Raw genomic sequence first — 20,996 nt, forward strand, 5'->3', positions numbered from 1 at the left:
TTTGGGGCAGAAAGCTTATTTTGTTTTATTTGGGGTTTTTGTCTTGCGTAGTTGCTTTTCTGCATTGCATTTATATCTTTAATGATTCTTTATAGAGAATGGCTTTCTCACCATTCTTTGGGTTTTGAAATTGGAATTATTCTCATTCTTGCTATTGCTATAATTTTCAAAACTGCAGTTGTTTGTTTTCCCTCTTAAAGAGTTTTAGTGATTTTTAATGATATATTTTTAACTTGCACATTTTACCTCCATCTCTACGTGGCAGAAACTATTCATAAAGAAACTCTAGGGGGCTTTTGTATATGCCCTAGATTTGTGAAATGTAGTGTTAATTTTAAATACTTTTCTCTAGTCAAGCTCAAAGTTAAAGCTAGTTCGGAGCCTTGCAGTGTGTGAAGAATCTCCACCACCCCCTACAGCAGAGATATCACAGGAGAACCAGGTAAAAAACAAAAACAAAAACAAAACAATTATTATTTAAAGACATGGTGCAATAAGCTGCTTCCCGGAGAATATTTTTTCATGAAGTTAAATAAAAGTTATATGTGCATGCGTGTGTATTGTATTTGTTTTTACTAAGTGAGACTACTTTGATAATACTTGCCACCCAAGATACAGATGAAAAGTTGGAAAAACCTTGTTACTTCAAAGTCTTAGTGCAATGATTCCTCTCTGGAAAAACTTACAGATCATATAATTAGCTGGGAATATGGCTTTAAGGGAGTTATAAGTTATTATGGAAAAGTTATAAAATAATTAATGTAATGCTTCCAGTTAATGTAATTGTCATGAAATTTACCCTTTTGATTTTGGCCTTTAGAAGTTTGTCAAACACTGCTTGTGTGTGAAGAAGAGACTACCTGAACTTCTGCTTGATATATTGTTTTGGTTAACCTGAATGCATGGTGAAGCCAGTTTTCATATTAGCTTGGCTCGAATGTTGTCTGATGTTTCTAATTCCTCTTCTGTTTTTGCTTGTAATATATAGAACTACTAAGGTTCAGGCAAACAGTTTGGTTTGCCTTTTATATTCTGTGTAATGCTATGACTTTTCTTTTCTGTTAATCTCAGCTGTAGATTGATCTTTGTCTTACGTTACATTTGTACATTTATACATAAATATTTTTGGACTCTTTACCAAAGTTTATCAGTGTGATAACTTTAGCTGTGAGTGACTTGTTCTACTTTTTAAGAGTTTCAGCAGCCTAAAAGCCCACTATATCCCAACAATTCGTTTCCAAAGATTTGAGGCAACTTTGTGGTTAAGAAGCCATGACTAAAAAAAGGAAAAAAAAGGCCATGACAGTTTATATGTCTTTTTTTTAATAAATGCCAGTTGTACGTTTGTTGATTCAAGCAAAGACTTGTATGCCTTGCTTTGATTTAGATGTTGCACTAAAAGCCTACTATAGACACTGAAGATAATTGTCACATGTTTAGATACGTTCTGTTTTTAAAAACACTACACCTCTTTGTTTCTAAAATGCAAGAAAAGGAAGGTTTTTAAAACAGATTATTTATTGTCAATGAAAAATACTTTGAAAATCACAGTTTCCTTTGAAATTTGTTCAAGTGTCAGGAACATAGGATTCAAAATTTATTTGTGATTTTTGTGTAAAATCTAACTACATAAAAAAAGATAACTGTATGTATTTATTCTATAAAATAGACATTTTTTAGCAGTAAAATAATAGGCTTTCTAACAAAAAGCAGAAATACAGTCAATATTTTACTAAGAACTATTGCCCGGAGAACATTTTTAAATGTTACCCTTTGGCTTTTGCATGATTGTTGATAAGGCTGAAGAGTTATGATACACTGAAAGTAATTGAATAAAATTGTTTTTTGAAATAGCAATTTTAAAAAGTTCTTTTATATAAATCAGAGTAAAGAATACATCTGTTCAAGGTGGACCGGTGGGCATGTAATGTTTTTTGAAAATTCATTTCTTCATTCTGTTGACCAAAATGTTACACCATCTTAGCCACATGGAATAATTAGTCCAAGGAGAGTGAGGAAATGAGAAGGATCAGACGTTCATAAGACTGTTAATCCAGAAAAAACTGCATTCTTTTTGAGAAAAACTGTAATGTGATCTTTGGTTTTATTCAGTACATTTTACCTATCTGAAAAATATTGGGGGGGGTTTGGGGGCCAGTTCTTATACTACTGTATAAATTTGGCTAGTGAAATTTATATGAGAAAAAAATATCAGGAGTATATGTTACATATTAATGTATAATTGTTTACCACAGATATTAATTATTGTGTTTATTGTTCAGAAAGCTGGGTTATAGCGTATGGATAATGAATAAGGTAGTTATGCCAGAATTCAGTTATTCCACTTAATACATTCTTTCTCATTTTCTCTTGGATACAGTAAGTTTTTTCTTTTGGGATAATAACCTATTATTACCCTCTCTGAATAAAAGATATTCCTTTAGTAGACAGTCTTTTTCTAAGTCTTGAGTTAACTAAATTGCCCCTGAATGAGAATTGGAAAGTAAATTATTTCTCATGAAATGTGCTGGTATCTAATCCTTGATGGTGAGATGCTTTCCAACTAATAATGCTTGCTTCAGAATGTGATTTTGGAGGAATTAATCTGGAATAAAACTCATTATTCAAAAGGTTGAGAGGCAGTTAAAAGATGTCACTTGTGTCTGATGAGAGCTTATAAGAGGGAAGTGACCTCAGTAACAGATGTCAATAACAGAGTGAAGAGTAAAGAAATTACAGCTTCCTATGGAGATGTTGCTATCATTGCGGTTATTTATAGTCAGAAGAGTTCATGTATAAGGACTTCAGCATTTAAAATACGTCTCCTTTATTTGCTGCTGAAAACAAGGCCTCAGTACCAACTGCAGACAGGCCTCAGGACATTATGCCTACTAGATTTTTAAATACAGTTCATCTTGATAAAATAGCTTAATATTTGTAATTAAAACGTATGGCTTTAGGAGGAGAATTTAAAAACGAAATCGAATAGTCATTTGAAGTCCCTTTTAGTGAAAGTCTAAATGTGAAGTCTCTTATTCCAACCTGGATTTCACAGAGTATCCTTGAGTAATAGGAAAAGAAGCTGTAAGTCAGGAAAACGTCTAAATATTCTACTTCTGAAACAGTTCTGTGATTCATTTTTAGATATCTGTTTTACAATTATAAAAAGAATAAAGTGGATTAGAAAATGAGTTATAATGAAAAAAAAGAGTCACTGAGAAGAGTGATGAGTGTATGAAGTTGATGAATGTATGAAGCTTGGTAATAAGACAAAGAAGGACATAAAGCATTTGTTCATTTTAGCAAAAATTGGCAGTGCATAGCCTTTGCCCTATGTTATGAGCACACATTTGAGCTGAGATGGAAGCAGAATTAAAAAGAGATAAAAATTGAAGTCAGCAACCCTCTAGGAAAAAATATATATATTTGATCTGAAATTCTTCTGCCAAATACTATTTCAAAAAAAAATTATATGGAGGAAAAAATGTTTAATAGAAATATTGGTGGCTGCAAGTTTAAGAATCCTGAAATTTATATCTCTTTTGATATTGACTTATTGAACCTAGTACCATCACCAACCATCACCCGGAAAAGCAAAGTAATTGTCTGATTGATGTTTTTCGTCACTAAAGAGAACAGTAGTGTAATTTAGCCTACGAATAGGCTACATTTTATCTTTAGTAGAAATGGTCTGGAAGTTATTCTTCTTTTCTTTATAACTTTGCCTAAATAACAGAGCTATGTGATTTTTAACTTTTTAGGCTCTATGAATTAATTTCCAGTAATTCCCTGAAATTCCATGTAATGACTGTTTTAAAAATGAAATGTAGGGGCCGGCCCAGTGGCGAAAGCAGTTAAGTGCGCACACTCCGCTGCGGTGGCCCGGGGTTCGCTGGTTTGGATACTGGGCGCACACTGATGCACTCCTTGGCCTGCCGTGCTGTGGCGGCGTCCCATATAAAGTGGAGGAAGATGGGAACGGATGTTAGCCCAGGGCCAGTCTTCCTCAGCAAAAAAAAAGAGGAGGATTGGCAGATGTTAGCACAGGGCTGATCTCCTCACAAAAAAATAAAAAAATAAAAATGAAATGTAGAATCCATTTTCCTTTTCAGTCTTGTAGAATATGGTTATTTTACATTTAAATATTACCTATAAGGAAAGAAAACAATCTTGTTTGAAATCTTTCTAGGGTCGGCCTGATGCCATAGTGGTTAAGTTCACGTGCTCCACTTAGGCGGCCCTGGGATAGCAGGTTCGAATCCTGGGTGCAGACCTACGCACCGCTTATCAAGCCATGCTGTGGCAGGCATCCCACATATAAAGTAGAGGAAGGTGGGGGTGGACGTTAGCCCAGGGCCAATCTTCCTCAGCAAAAAGAGGAGAATTGGCAACAGATGTTAGCTCAGGGCTAATCTTCCTCACACACACACACAAAAAATTCTGTCTAAAACAACTTTGTGGTGCTTGAAAGAGGAACAGTGATATATAAATCTCAAATAGGAAATAATCAAAGTCACGTGGATTTGGTTTTGGAAAATTTGTACTTAATTTTTTGTATAGGAAGAGAATGAAGGAATATGAGATTATAATGGATACTCAAGAAAAGTATTTTTTATTAAGTGTTGACTTGATGCTCATACATTCCTGCTGCCATGATTGATGATGATTATTATGCTTTTGCTTGGCTGAGGTATCTCCATTGCAAAAATAGGTTAAGGTCCTTGGTTCTGGTCCTCCAGGGGTTTTACGAGTAGATACATTTAAACTATTATAGAAAACATTTATTTTCTCTAAAATAATTTTCAGTATATGTTTTAATCAATATATTCAACTCAAAACATTAATTTTAACATTTCCTATCAGGGCTTTGATAAAAGTGATAAAAATATTTTTAAGTTATATTCTAGTTTGAAGAATCTAATTGAATAAAATAAAAATCTTTCTCATATTTGCTCCATATGACTTTGTGTTACTCAAAAAATACAAATATGTGGTATTAACTGAATCACTTTATATTTTCATTTAATAACTGATTGTACCTTCCAACAGGAGAAAATTCAGATCCAGTTAACACAATCATTTGAAAAAGAAGAGAAGCCCTCAAAAGATGAAGCAGAAAAAGAAAAAGCCGGTGACAAGTTGCCCAGAAAAATGTTATCAAGAGGTTTGCAATTTATTTGGTTTTTAAACAAAATGTTAGTTTCACTGTCGATAATTCCATCCTTTACCCCCCAAATAATTATATGTAATATATCTGTATTAAAAATGATACAGAACAGACTGAATGGCTGATATAGTATTTGCTCATCTGGGCAAAATGGCATAACAGGTCTGAATATCAGTAGGATGCTTTAGCCAAAAAACTGCAACACAGGCCAGAGTCACTGAGGAAGATAACTGTCTTCATCTCTTATTGGTTTGTCTCTCCTGTTGAAATAATGGAATCACTATAATTTGAATATTGATCCCACTAAAAATATTATTATTCTTTAATTCTTTGTGATATAAAGAGCTGATGCCAAAATATTCAGTATCCTATAAGAATATTGTTGGAAACCCAAAATGTTTATCGTGTATAATAAATTTTAAGGGACTTTACCTTCATCTAGCATTGCAAGTCCATAAAAATGCTTTTTAATTTATAAACTCAGTTATGTTAAACAGTATTATAAACAGCATAAAGATAATACTTTTAAGGGGAAGAAATAAACATGAATATTTGTAAAAATATTTTGAAATTAAAATAGATTTTGATCAAATCTAATTAAGTAAATATTCTTTCAGAACTAAACTTTCTATCTACCTCCAAATTATTGCCTCCACTTATATTCATAATTGAACTAAACTGTTAATTTTTCATTTAAGGAGGCATTTTTGAACATGAGTATTATGGTGAGTATATAAAAGGATCATTAAAGAATTTAGAGTAAATTAAACTGGCACATTTGAGAGATAATTTTAAAAAAATGTGCATGTACATGCAGTTATATGAACACATGTCATGCTCATTATATGGAAGTAGAAAAATTGTGGTCGTCTTAGTTCATCATAAATTCCCTTTTCCTACTTTGTCAGTTTTTTTCAATGTGGGGCATCTCATTTTATTTAAGATATGCATCATGTGTAAAAGGGAAAGGGATTTGTTTTCAAACAACTTTATACTGGGTTTTTGTGTTGTTGTTTTTTAGATTCCAGTCAAGAATACACTGATTCAACTGGCATAGATCTACATGAATTTTTAGTAAATACATTAAAAAACAATCCCAGGTAAAAATTAAATTTATAAGGTTTACATTGCTTCTACAGTACCATAGTTTTGCTATATTTGTTTTTATTACTGAGTTAGAATATTAGAATAAGATTGCAATATTTGAAGTACACAGAAACATTTTAGTTTCTTAGGGCTAAGATGTTGGTCTATATGCACATGTATGAATATCGTTTTGCATTGTGTATGTCACCGTGATATAAAAATAATTCATACTCTCTGTAGGAATTTTGGGAAATACAGAATCACCAAGATATTTTGACACTTAATTGAGGTAGAGAGGTATCATTGATCATGAAAATAAGAGAAAAATCTACCTCACAATAATACACTCAAGCAAATAAGAATGTAGTGTATTCATTTATAATAAGTTTTTGAACTTAAATGCAGTATTTTTTTTCCTTCTTGCTTAGTTTATAAACCTTCAACCCAAAGATTTTTAAGGTGCTTATTTGAGTCACTACTTTAACTAATTGTGAAATCCTTTCTTTTGCCAGGGTGCTAGATAAATAGATTTTAACTTTCTGGCAGGTCATTGGCCCCTTTGAAGCATTCTCCCCACAAAAAGGCTTATCCACAAAATATCTGACCAACACTTTCATTGGGTAGAAGACTCCAAGGTTAAGAACCTCTCTTCTAGATGTTTGCTTCCCAGAGTGGTGATTATTTTATGTACATTGAAATAAAAATAAAAGTTTCCTTGGGTATGTGCACATAGAAGAAAATATGAACAGCTCTCTTTAGTCTCACTGAAGCTTATCACATGCTTCAAGGTAAACCTTTGTTTTCATTCAGGATTTATTATAGTCAGTCCCATCTTGATTTTCTATTTTACATTTAACATAAACCCCAAAAGGAGAACCACCAAAATGAAAAGTGGTCTCCTTGTAATAGAGGCTGAAGGAGTATAGGTATAAGGTTGAGGAAGAAGACAGTCAACTCTGCATGACTTTTTTTTTTTTCAGTTCAAGCTTGTTTCTCAGTGGTCCCAACAGAAAAATGAATTCATTAGTCCATTAAATAGGCATTTATTGAGCATCTATCATATGCTAAGCATTGTGCTAAACATTGTAGATATAAAGATGAACAAGGTATAATCTCTGACCCTAAAATATGCACTGTCTCTGTGCTAGGAAAAAAACACATGGTATATAATTAAAATAGAATAGATGTTGTAAAAGAAGTTTTTCAAGATGCTATAAAAATCACTGGGAGGAGGCTGGCCCGGTGGCGTAGCAGTTAAGCTCGCTCTCTCCGCTCCGGTGGCCCAGGGTTCGCAGGTTTGGATCCTGGGTGCGCACCTGCGCACCACCTATCAGGCCATGCTGTGGTGGCATCCCATATAAAGTAGAGGAAGATGGGCACGAATATTAGCCCAGGGTCAGTCTTCCTCAGTAAAAATAGAGGAGGATTGGAACAGATGTTAGCTCAGGGGTAATCTTCCTCAAAAAAAAAAAAAAAGAAGAAGAAAACACTAGGAGAGGTCTCCTACCTTTGTTTGAAAGGATATGGAGGGCTTCACTGAAAAGATAGTGCTTAAGCTGTGTCTTGAATTCAGAGTGTTTTAAATGGGAACTCTTCATACAGAGGAGCATGAGAACGGCATTCCGGATAGAGACGAGAGCATTGCCAAGGCAGGATAGTGTGAGAAGTGGCATATCCAAGGAAAGGCGAGATTGTACACTTTGGCTCTAGCAGGTATATGGCAGTTGATTCTAGAAAATGGTGAGGAAGGTGTTGGTGAGGTATGAAGACAGATCATATCCAGTTGTCCTCAACTTAGGATAGTGCCAACACACTGGGGTGGTGAGTCCCAGTGAGTGTAGAGTACTACTGGGAAGCCAGGGATGCTATAAAGATCTGTAAGACAGTAATAAACAATGAAAAATAGTCTCACTTGCAATGCCAGTAGCGCACCATTTGAAAACTACTGAGTATGACATGCTAAGTTGAAGAGAAATTAGAGGATTTTGAATAGGGTAATGCCATAATCCAATTTGCATTGTAGAAAGGGTTACTTCGGCAGTGAGAGACCAAGATCATAAGGAAGGAGTGTGGATAGGAGACCATAGAGAAGAATAGAGAGGAAAGGACACATTCGAAAGATATTTAGGAAGTACTCTTGCAGAACTTGGTGATCATTTGGATATGGAAGGGTTAAGTAGAACAGAATAGCTACTAGGTTTCTGGCTGGGCTGACAGCTAATCCCATTAACTGAGAAAGTAAATAAGGGGCAAGCCTGAATGGAATAGAGTATATTCTATTATAAGTAAGTATAGTTTGAGGTGCCTGATGGAAAGCCAGGAGATGAGGTCTGTCAGCAGTTAAAAGGCTCTGGTTTTCAAGTAAATAAGCCATCCAGATTCAGGAATCATCAGTAGAGATGAAGCTTGCTATGGAGGAGTTTACCTAGAGAGATGAAATAAATGACAAGGACAAAATGGAAAGACAGTATATAAAAGGTAGATGAGAAGAAGGAAGAGACTGAGTCCTACAGATAGCAGAAGGATCATGAAAACATTTGTCTTAGAAGTCAGCCAAGGGGGATAGTTGCATGGAAAATAAAATAACAGAGGGAGATGAAAATAGAATTACCAAAAACAGTCCATTAGACTGAAAAACTAGGAAGTTGTTGGCCGTTTTAAGAAGCCTCCTCATTTGGGGTAGGATGGTGGAAACCAGAGTTTAGTGGGTTGAGGAATAACGGTGAAGCTAGAAAATACATAGCTAGTTTAAGTAAAATAAGATAGGACCCTAAACAGGCAGAATTTTTCTTTCCTCTGAACCTGTAGGAGAGACATCAGTAAGGACAAAGATTAGAAATCTATTTTTATGCATTCCAAAATATTTTTCTGTTGTGCAGTTCTCTGTTTTCCTCTACAAATGCAAGAGTTTTTATGTTACCTGCATATGCATTTTTAAAGTGTAGAATTTAATAGTTTTTCGTATATTCACGGATATGTGCAACCATCACTACGGTCAATTTTAGAACATTTTTGTCACCCCAAAAAGAAATCCCATACCCTTTTGCTATTACCTCTCTGTTCCCTGAGCCCTAATCTAATTTGTCTCTACAGATTTCCCTGTTTTGGGCATCTCATATGAATGAAATCATATATTTGTGGTCTTTTTGTGACTGGCTTCATTCACTTAGCATAATATTTTCAAGCTTCATCCATGTTGTAGCATGTCATTCCTTCTATGTGTGTGTTTTTTATTTGAATAAATATATAGATGAATAATTCATGTAATGGCTAATGTATAAGTTATTACTAATGTCAATGTAGATTAGGAAATGTAGCTAATGTTAAATTTTGTGAGAAATAAGATTTGCTTAATTGATGGCTCAGTGTTCTCTCAATGAAACACAATTAATTGCCAGATATACACGGCACAAAATTAGTAAGAAATGTGGCAAATTTCCACAAAAGCTTACAAGATGTTTTAGTGATAGTAAAATTTAGTCAACCTTTCACTTCAAAATTTTTCTTCAGATCATTAAATATTTACCTCGTTCTCAGCCCAATAAATAAACTTAACTTCAGATGTTAAATAATAATTAATCTGGAATTCCTGTTTGCAAGAAATATTTTCAGAGGCTACGCTAACTAGTCATTACTGAATTAGAACCTAGGAACGTGAAGTTGTCCTTGATAGAGATTACACTCACTGACGTGATTTTATACCTTTTTGTGTTGATTTTATACTCATTTTTGTAAATTCCATATGTACTAAAGACATATGGATAATACAGGTAACTATTAAATCACTAATGGAGAGGAGCAACCCCATGGATTAATTCTGAGAATGGATATTTTTTAATAATTTGTTTTGTTCTGTAGAGCATCGTGTAATTGCTCTGTGTTTGAAATACTTTCTAAAATTACTTTTATTAGAGGTAATGTTTGTCATTTTATTTCTTATCTATTGCAGATATTTGACCAAGATCATATGGAACATTGGGAAGGGGGTGGTCAGATGGAAACATTATTGGTTTCTTCTTTTTTATTTGCCATGGTATACTAGCTACACATACTTTCTCTAAAGTTAGTTCTGGTGTAATGACTAGAACACTGATAACTGACAGATTGTTGCTCCTTCATTTTAACTTCAGATAGTAGTCTTTTGATCATTTTGATTGAGATCCGTGTTTTTATTATTTCTTTAATAACAACATGTATTGGTTCCTTCTAAAGGTTATATGAGGGCCAGCCCCGTGGTTTAGTGGTTAAGTGTGTGCGCTCTGCTGTTGGCGTCCTGGGTTCGGACCCCGGGCGCGCACCGACGCACCGCTTCTCCGGCCATGCTGAGGCCGCGTCCCACATACAGCAACTAGAAGGATGTGCAGCTATGACATACAACTATCTACTGGGGCTTTGGGGGAAAAAATAAGTAAATAAATAAAATTAAAAAAAAAAAAAAGGTTATATGATAACAATATCAATAAGTGTGATTACTTTTAGGTTCATGTGCTAAACCCTATGCCTTAAGAAAAGTAATTTGTGGATCTGTTTCAGTCCTATATATAGTGCTTCTATAAAGGATTATTAATTTTTAACTTATGACCGTTACCAAAATATCTAACATTGATTACAGATTTGAAAATTTGGAAGCTTGGACTAAGCTATAGTGGATAAAAGGCAGGAAATGTAAATCTTAAGAACTAAGGAGGGCCGGCCCCGTGGCTTAGTGGTTAAGTGCGCGCACTCCGCTGCTGGCGGCCCGGGTTCGGGTCCCGGGCGCGCATCAACACACCGCTTCTCCGGCCATGCTGAGGCTGTGTCCCACATACAGCAACTAGAAGGATGTGCAACTATGACATACAACTATCTACTGGGGCTTTGGGGGAAAAAAATAAATAAATAAAAATCTTTAAGAACTAAGGAAAGTTATCGGCCTTATTTTTCTAATGAGTTTTACTTTTTAATCACTAAAACTTTAGTAAACTAAGCAGGGGAACTTAATTTAAATAAAATGGATAATGATAGAAAGTCCTCTGCAATCCATAGATCTACATGTGAAAGAAAAAAAAAAGCCTGAATTTGTAGCAATGGCTAGTAACATTGTTAGAATTTGTTTTCTTTCATGGAGACAACAGAAATTTCTTTTTAACGGCAGTACATTCACTGAAGAGCATTTCACATATCTTTTGCCTGCCGTTTAGCTCAAATCACAGAAAACCAATTTAAATGCACCATTTCGTGAATGCTGAATAAATTGCCTGCCTCAGATTCCTTTTTTTCCCCTACAATAAGTGTATAAAATGTGTCAGGAAAGTTACTGAAAATTATATCATCTCAAGATCAATTGACCCCAGAGGGTTAAATGAAAAGAAGGTCTTAAGTAAATAATTTTTTTTGTGGGGGAACCTTATGAAGTAAAAATTCCTCGTCCTTCCCCAAAAATTTAAGGAAAAAAATATTAAAAGACCTTCTGGATGAAATAATTTAATTAATTTATGCCATGCAAATGTATTTGTTGAAATCCTCTATATAGTCCAAATAACTATATAATGATAATTGTGATCAATGCTATTAAAGAAAAGTATGAAAGAAACAGATTTTAAGAAAAAATATAAGAAGTCGTTCCAGGCAAAGGAAAGAGCATGTTCAAGGAACCTGAGAAAGGAAGGAGCTTGGCAAGTACAGAGATAAGCCAAGATGGTAAAAGTTTTGTGAGTAAGGGACAGGAGATGAGGCTAAAGAGGTAGATGAAGACCAGATCATGCCTGCCTTGTAGGCCACATTACGGATGTTCAGTTCTAACCTAGGAGCAGTGGGAAACCTGTGATAAATATTTAACCAAGGCAATGATGTGTGGTCACATGTGAGTCTCTGAAAGATCATGGATGCTCCAGGTGGAATAGATTAGGAAGAAACAAGAGGAGGTATAGAGAGACAATATACTACTATTGTAGTAGTCAAGCTAGATATCCTGATTGTGGCAGTAGTGACAGTGGAAATAGAAGAAAAATAGATAGAAGGTAGGTAAAATTTGCAGTAGTAATTAACGGCATAAGAGGATTAGAAAAAGGATTATAATGGGCCAAAAATGCCTCTAGTACAATATGCTGGGTGGAAGGTGATGCCACTTACTGAGATGGGGAATACTAAAGGAGAATCAGATTTGGGGGGCAAAATTGAATGTTGCTAGCATTTGTTAAAATGTAATCCTGTTTTTAGCTTTGGGTGTGAAATCACCAGGTAGGCATGTTTTTCTCTTGATTTTTCAACTAATACAAAAAAATGTATGGTCAAATATTACTCAATTTTATGAGACTTCTTTTGCATAGTTGTAGAGGGAGGATCAAACTCAGAGCTGAAGTATAGACTTTCAGGTGACTTAAGCAGGGGGCACTGTCTCCTCTGTTAGAATTTGGGAGGAATCTACTATATGGAGTTTACTAGGAAGGGAAACCTTAACCTCCTGGCGTAGTTTTCTTGATTTGTAAAATTTTGGGAACAGGACTGAATGATCTGTAAAGCTACTTCCAGCTTTAAGATTCTATGAGTTTTCTTTTTTTTCACATGCATGTGAAATTTCCAGTGAGTACAGGAATACTCTCTTGAGCCATATTCTTGGTGTGTGAGCAAGGAGGTCCTTTGGGGAGTGGTACCGTTAATTTGTTACAGTCTAAGTGCACTAAATAGGACCCTAGTGGTCCAAAAGAGCACATGCAGGTACTCCCTAGAGTCCTTGTTTATTTTACATGCTGGAGGCCTTTGGTTCGTTTTGACTTTTATGGGAAAAATTCCCAAAGTCTTAAAAATATATAATAGCAGTTTGCGGAATGACTTGAAAAGTCCTCTCCTTCTGAGTTAGAGTTAGTAATGTGGTTCATACATTTCTGCTATGGTTCTACCTATATTCTAGCGTTGGATTCCCATAGGAGTATTCGTGTTGTTACTGGTGTTGCATGTTCTTTAGAGTACTGTTTCTATGGAGTTCAGCATGATGACAAAGTCGTGAGCCTACCTCAAGATGTCTGTTTTCCTGCTACATCTCAGCTTTATTGAGTAAGGAAGTAAAGACTAATACGTGGTTATTATCCACATATTTACAGAACAGCCTCCAATATAGTGCTACTTAGCAGATCAAAATAGATCTATTTTAAGAATGGCCACATGTTGATAATTGTTGGAGTTGGGTGATGGCTACATTGAGGTTCATTATACTGTTCTCTCTACATGTGTGTATGGGTGAAATTTTCCATAATAAAAAATTAAACTAAAAGTCATCTTTCATTGTTTTAAAACATTACTTTTTTAGAAAGCCTGTAACTATTCTAGTAAAAAGGTTGTGATATTCCTCAATGTACAATTTTTAGGAAAAAAAATTTAGCAGTATTAATTCAACGTTTATGATTATTTCAGTGTTAAGTTTTACATATAAGAGTCTTCATATTTTGTTTCAGGGACAGAATGATGCTGTTGAAATTGGAACAAGAAATTTTAGATTTCATTGGTAATAATGAGTAAGTCCTGACATTTAACAAGAAAACAAATTGTCATCGCAGTTCTCCTTAATTTACTAAATTAGTTTTTCTTCTACTTCTAGGTCTCCACGTAAAAAATTCCCCCCAATGACATCTTACCATAGAATGCTATTACACAGAGTAGCTGCTTACTTTGGATTAGACCACAATGTTGATCAGAGTGGGAAGTCTGTCATAGTAAACAAAACTAGCAATACAAGAATGTAAGTATCAAGACGTGCAGGTATGTTATATATGTGTGTAATAATACTTTATCTTTCTACAGCACCTTTCATCTGAGGTTTTCCACATGTTTTAGCAGCCTAATTAGCTTCATGATAACCTTATATGACAGTACCGAAAAATACATTTAGCTCACTAGATACAGAATGCACCAGTCTGGACTGAAATATGACAGATGAATGAGGACTGGTTTTAAAAAACCCTTAGAGGTCATAATATCAGTGATGTAGATCACCATTCTCTTATGGATGTTTAAACTAATATAATTTAGATAGCTGTGGCCAACCTCAGGCAAATTTGTTTAAAAAAAGGACAGGCAAATTTTTGATACCCTCGCTTTTAGCTGATCTGTCAGTTTACCATCCTTTCCACCTCTGTTTTTGCTCCATGCCTCACATAACTCTCAAGAAGGTAGGACTGTTGATTAATACAGTATTATCTGTAATGTTATGTCTGCCTTCTGGGCTATGTATAATTTACTGAGGAAAATTATAGGAGGAGCCATTTGCTTTAAAAAGTGATAGCTTTATAGTATTGGTAAAATAGATAATCAGGGCTGGTATTTGGGAGCAAAAGGCCCAATGCAGAGGCATCTAAAATTGTAACATGTACACAGCACCTCCTCTGCCTATTTGTAAAGCTAATCCTAAAGCAACTAGTTGAGTTTAGCTAAAATTTATACTTTGGTAGGGATTTGCTTTACAAAAGAATTTTCTATATCAATTTCATATGTGGCGGCAAATGATCTGTGGTAATGAGCAGCAGTCAACTTCAGATACCAGAAATAGTGCTTTTCAGTTCATTATTTTTCTGCATTTCTTGAAGGTAGACTTCTCTCAGGGTCTTATCTGTGAACCATTCAATTGCATGGTTATATTCAATTCAGTTATGTTCCTTCTATTATAATGGCCTTTACACGTTATAGTTGCCGTGTTGTTTGCTGGAACTAAGTTGATTTTCTTCCATTTCAAAAAGTATTTTGTCAACTAGATAGATATATTGTATAGTGTTTTTGAATGATTCTTCCTACAACTAAAATTAAATTAATGAAGATAGAGATCTTTGGAAAAAATCCTACCTTTCCGTAGTGGTTAAATTTTACCTGCAAGTGTAAGTCTGATTTAATTTTCCTCTTTCTGTCCCTTAGTCGTTTTAAAATCTCCTCATCAATTAGTCTTTTTCCCAATTAGTTACATCATGGCTGAAGTATAGTAACCATAAAATATGAGCTGGACTGAAGGTGTGTAGAACTCTTATTTATTTAACCAGTACCTTTCAGCTTTACTCAGAGCTGCTGGATACCCAAGCACACGTACATTAGCAGGCATTTTGACTAACATTTTGACTGGTGACTCTCTAAGGTTTTCTATACAGTGTAACCTCAGTTATTTGAATGCTATGAATGATGTCAGAAAGCTTTAGGGTTCTCTTTATCAAAGTAATCAAAAGTTTAGCCAAACACAGATGTTTATGATGTACTTAAAGAAGAATGGATCAATAGCATAATTATAACTAGACATTTCAGATCATTGAAGTTACACTGTATTCTTATTTTATATCTTCTGGAATATGAGGAAGGTTGTAAATCAGAAAACCTTAGAGATCTGCTCCACATTGAATAAAAACAAACTTACCTTTTCCTCATAGGCAGATTGCCCGCTCCAGCCTTGAACCAGTGGTGTTGTGGATGTCAACAACCCAGTGTCCACTGGGCTGTCTCAATGGAGCGGGAAGTTGGCGATTGCAGGGCAGTAAATTCAGGCATCTATAAAAGAAAGAGGTAAGACAGTCTTAAGGTTAGCTGAAATGCCTGCCAATGCTATTTGATGTGGGAATCCAGCTGCTCTTAGGAAAGTTGCCAGGCCCTTGGTTAAACCTTATAGTTCACTTTGGAATAATAACCTCTCACCCAAGTACAGACTCCTTAAATAAGAAAATGTGACTTTAAACAGCTACAAAAATAGTCAATATGAGTAAATGGGGCAATATGTGACAGAAATAACAACATAGTGTCGTTGTCAGACTAAATAGACAATCTTTCAAACTCCTAAAGAAAGCAGTCTTTTTCTCATCAGTTTGGTCATGAAACTGTTGTTATTCTTTTTATTTTTCTCTTTAGTTCTGTGTATAGCTTTATGTGGAGAGCTACTCTGTTTTACTTATCAAAGTATATTTTTAAATCTCCTTTCGCGTAATTTGACAGGCAGTAGATACAGTACTTTATTAAAAATTCACTAGGTTAAAACAAATATTCAGAAGTGTTACTTGAATACCATATATAATGAAATATCTGGTCAAGACTGCTGAAAATTTCATTATTTGGGTTAGAAATTTACTTAGGGTATTCATAATTAATGTGTAAGTATATAATATATATTCAAACTATATGTAAAAAACTATGTGTAAAAAACTACTTAGGGATTCAGACTTTCTTTTTAGCCACTAAATATATTTCATGTTTCAAATATTTCATATTTCAGAAGAGTAATTCTAATTTTATAATAGGATGGTATTCAGTCACAAGTGTTGAATGAATTACTTTGTTGAAGCTGAGAATATATTTAGAAAGTGAAATTTTACATAATTGTACTTTCCCAAGGGCCACAACCTTGTCTGTCTTCTGGATCTCAGTAGAACTTGCAACATTTCCGTAGAGGAATGACCAATCAGCCATAAAATATATTGTTAAGATTTCATAATCATTACTTTAGGTTACAAAATTAACCCTCAAAAAAGAACTTCTCTCTCTCTCTCTCTCTTTTTTTTTTTTTTTTTTGGTGAGGAAGATTGGCCCTGAGCTAACATCTGTTCCCATCTTCCTCTATTTTGTATGTGGGACTCTGCCACAGCATCGCTTGATGAGTGGTATGTAGGTCCACACCTGGGGTTCCGAACCTGTGAACCCCAGGCCACTGAAGTGGAGCGTGTGAACTTAACCCCTACACCACTGGTTCAGCCCCAGAACTTCCCTTTTTTAACCTGTTTCAATTAATATAAAACAAAGGTATACCCTGCTGTAATTAAGAATTCTTGGTAGGGCCTGGCCCTGTGGCCGAGTGGTTCAAGTTCCGTGCGCTCTGCTTTGGTGGCCCAGGTTCACGGGTTCATATCCTGGGCATGGACCTGCTCCACTCACCAGCCATGCTATGGCAATGTCCCACATACAAAATGGAGGAAGATTGGCACATATGTTAGCTCAGGGCTAATCTTCCTCAAGCAGAAAAGAAAAAGATTGGCAACGGATGTCACCTTAGGCCGAATCTTCCTCAGCCAAAAAAAAAAAAGAAAGAAAGAAAAAAAGAATTCTTGGTAACTTGGTTGCATTTTGAAGTACTGTCTGAAGTTTTAGTTAATTCAACCACAAAGTGTTTGATTATTTTCAATTATGTAACATCAAACCAGGTACTATAGGAGTGTAACATAAGATACAGTGCTATACTTCTGTCTTTGTCCCGGATTTTTTCTTAAATTTAGAGAAGGCAATGCAAAGAGGATATACAGGCTTTGAGTCTTACATACCAGAGCTCCAACTATGGCTCAGTCATGTTCTAGCCCTTTGACCTTGGATAGTTGCTTAAGCCAGTTGAACCTCAGTTTTCTTAGTAATATTTATAATAATAACAAACTTGTACTGAGCATTTACTCTTTTAAGTTTTGTTCAGCTATTCATTCATTTCATCTTCAGAACAACCCCGTGAAGCAGGTACACTATAATTGCTATTTACAAATGAGGAAACTAGGGAATAGAAAGGTTAAGTAACTTGTGCAAGTCCTAAAGCAACTAAAGAGGTAAAGCTGAACATTTGAACCTGGGCAGTCCAGTTCCAGAGCCCACACTGTATTTCATACGGCCTTTCAGTCATAACTTGGGGTAGTTCGTATTTTCTCATAAGATGATTGTGAGGAGTAAATGAGATAACATACGTACCTATTAATGGCACTAGTGAGTGATATAAAGTATAAAATGTTATATTTAACTTTTCTCTAAATATTATATATTATCTTTTTTGTCCCCTTGGGTTTTTTTTAGACCTGATCAGAAATTTAATGAACATATTAAGGATGATAAAGGTGAAGACTTTCAGAAACGATATATCCTCAAGAGGGATAACTCTAGCTTTGACAAAGATGATAACCAGGTAATCTATATAACCCGCACAATTAGAGCATTTTTATAGGTGCAGGACTTAAACCAGCAAATCATTTTCCCAAGAGTTAATTCTTCTCTTTTCTTTAGATGAGAATACGTTTGAAAGATGACAGAAGAAGCAAATCCATAGAAGAAAGAGAAGAAGAGTACCAGAAAGCTAGAGACCGAATATTTTCCCAAGATGTATGTACTAACTCATACTTAGGTCTTCATGTTAGCATATATGCTAATTGCGTTGTAGAGGCTCACTCCTTTAATCTGTTGATCACATTTTTAACCACGTTTGTTATTTATAAAGTCACCTTTTAGAAATATTGAGATCTGTCTTGTTCATGTTAATTTAATAGCTTTTCGGGCCGGCCCCGTGGCTTAGCAGTTAAGTGCGCGCCTTCTGCTACTGGCGGCCTGGGTTCGGATCCCGGGTTCACACCGACACACCACTTCTCCGGCCATGCTGAGGCCGCGTCCCACATACAGCAACTAGAATGATGTGCAGCTGTGACATACAACTATCTACTGGGGCTTTGGGGGGGGAAAAAAAAAAAGGAGGAGCATTGGCAATAGATGTTAGCTCAAAGCCGGTCTTCCTCAGCAAGAGGAGGAGGATTAGCACGAATGTTAGCTTAGGGCTGATCTTACTCACAAAAAAAAATGATAATAATAATTTAATAGCTTTTTATAAAATACTACATTGCAGCAGTTATATAAATTTTTCAGAAGTTGGAAGCATATAGACTACAGGAGTAGTATATTGGACTGAGTATATAGTTCGTGTGATATTTTTTCTTCAAGACTTCTCACAGACCTGAGATTTTCAGAACATTGATCACTGTCTACAAAATCATGTAATCTAAATCCTACTTGTTAGTGGACTTTTCTTGATAAATAACTTGTTTCTTCTTTTAAAATAAAGCTAATTGATTTTTTAGATTAATATTTATTTTCCATTTTATAAGTGATTATATGAAAGAGATCTGTGAAGTGGCTAATTATTTTATGCATAAGTTTGAGAAGAGAATCAGTTTGGTTTTACCAGTATCTGTTAGGCACCTGTGCTGTGCAGTACTAGGTACTATTCAAGGACATATGAATGTATGTAATTTGTGTTAATACTGCCAGATATAGAAATTTCCTCTATATTAAAATAAAACAGAGTAAATAACATGAAAATCTGGACTATCAATTGAGAGTTTATAATATTCATTCACCAAATCTTATTGAACAGCTATAGTAGATGCTATGCTGGGCACTGGAGAACATATTCATGGACAGTTAACAAATAATTTATCCCCCAAACAATCCTATATATGGTAGATATTATTATTGTTTTTATTTTACAGATAAAGAAACTGAGGCTCCAGGAGGCTAAGTAAACTAGCCAAGGATCATACAGCTAGAAAATGAGAGTTGTGATTTTACCGCAGTCTTCTGGACTCAGAGCCTAAACTAGATGTATTTCTCTCTCTAGTTTATAAGACAAATGAAGTCTCTACCCTTGATGAGTAGCCAGATATTGGCAATATGATAATCTTTGTAGAGTCATAAAGGTAAAATAGGGAACACAGCAGAGAAGCACCGCAAATTGAGGAGTGAGAGTGAGAGTTAGCGTCCAAGAGTTAGCTTCACTCCCAAAGGAGTGAAGTGTTCCAAGTAGAAGGTCAGAATGTACAGAGGCCCAGAGATAAAGGAGAACTTGACACATGAGGAATTGAAAGATTTAGAGTAGTTGGGTTATTATAGCCTATGTGACACAGGAGGTGAGGAAAGTTTACATTGGAGAAATAAGCAGGAAGCAGATGACTTGACCTTGAAAGCTAGTTAAGGTGGTTGGGCTTTTAGCTAGAGCAGGGGTCAGCAAACTTTTCCTGTAAAGGACCAGATAATAAGTATTTTTGGCTTTTTCATACAGTCTTTATTGCAACAACTCAAATCTGCCTTTTTAATGTGAGAGCAGCTGTAGATAATACATAAATGAATTGGCATGCCTGTGTTTCAGTAAAACTCTATTTGTAAAAACAGTGTCTGGCCATAGTTTGCTGACCCCTGTGCTAGAACATCAGGGAGCTATTAAGGAGGAAAGAGGCGTGATCAGATTCTCATCAGATCAGAAAGACATTTTACAGAGATTGCTATGGCTTCTGTTGTTTAAATTTGATGAAAGGGGCAAAAACTCATGGCTGGAAAACTAGTTAGAAGACGATTGTAAGAATACAAGCGGGCCGGCCCTGTGGCTTAGCGGTTGGGTGCGCGCGCTCCAATGCAGGCGGCCCGGGTTCGGATCCCGGGCGCTCACCGACGCACCGCTTCTCTGGCCATGCTGAGGCCGCGTCCCACATAGAGCAACTAGAAGGATGTGCAGCTATGACATACAACTATCTACTGGGGCTTTGGGGGGAAAAATAAATAAATAAAATCTTTAAAAAAAAAAAAAATGAATACAAGCAAACATGATGGTTGCCCGAGCTAGGTTAATAGCATCCAGAGGAGTCTGGCTGTAAGTTGCATTGAGGTACACCTGCTTGTTTACTGCTACAGCCACAGGCAAAGCAGAGGTGATCAAAATATTTCTTGAGTAAGTAAAGGGAAATCTCAGACTGATGTGTTCCTTGAATATATAATAATGAAAACGGGTTCACTTGTTTGGAAGAGAATATTTGAATTTCAGATTTATTTGTACCACAAAAATGAATGACTTCAAGATGTGTATCTGTTAAAAGTAAGCAGTGTCTCCAAGCCAAATAAAATTCCATTATTATTTTTTTGTGTACCCTTATCACCATGTTGGATTTTGGGGGAGAGGAGGGTTTTTGAATATTACTTTTTGAATATTACTACACATGATTTTTGCTGTCATCATTGG

General features: G+C 35.4%; 1 protein-coding gene across 11 annotated transcripts in view; it reads left to right on the forward strand.

Moving 5' to 3' along the window:
• R3HDM1 (R3H domain containing 1) overlaps positions 1-20,996 on the forward strand; it is a 181,945-nt gene that overhangs the window by 84,150 nt on the left and 76,799 nt on the right. For 8 of the 11 annotated variants that reach the window (XM_058548881.1, XM_058548883.1, XM_058548872.1 and 5 more), the window contains exons 4-10: positions 353-442; positions 5,050-5,164; positions 6,189-6,267; positions 13,684-13,743; positions 13,827-13,967; positions 18,017-18,125; positions 18,224-18,319. In XM_058548881.1, the coding sequence (XP_058404864.1) occupies positions 353-442; positions 5,050-5,164; positions 6,189-6,267; positions 13,684-13,743; positions 13,827-13,967; positions 18,017-18,125; positions 18,224-18,319 (690 nt within the window). Of the gene's footprint in view, positions 1-352; positions 443-5,049; positions 5,165-6,188; positions 6,268-13,683; positions 13,744-13,826; positions 13,968-15,648; positions 15,767-18,016; positions 18,126-18,223; positions 18,320-20,996 lie in introns of those variants that run through there. The other 3 variants (XM_058548876.1, XM_058548879.1, XM_058548882.1) reach the window with 2 other exon arrangements.

Source organism: Diceros bicornis, chromosome 10 (genome assembly GCF_020826845.1).
Source record: "Diceros bicornis minor isolate mBicDic1 chromosome 10, mDicBic1.mat.cur, whole genome shotgun sequence".
NCBI lineage: Eukaryota > Metazoa > Chordata > Mammalia > Perissodactyla > Rhinocerotidae > Diceros > Diceros bicornis.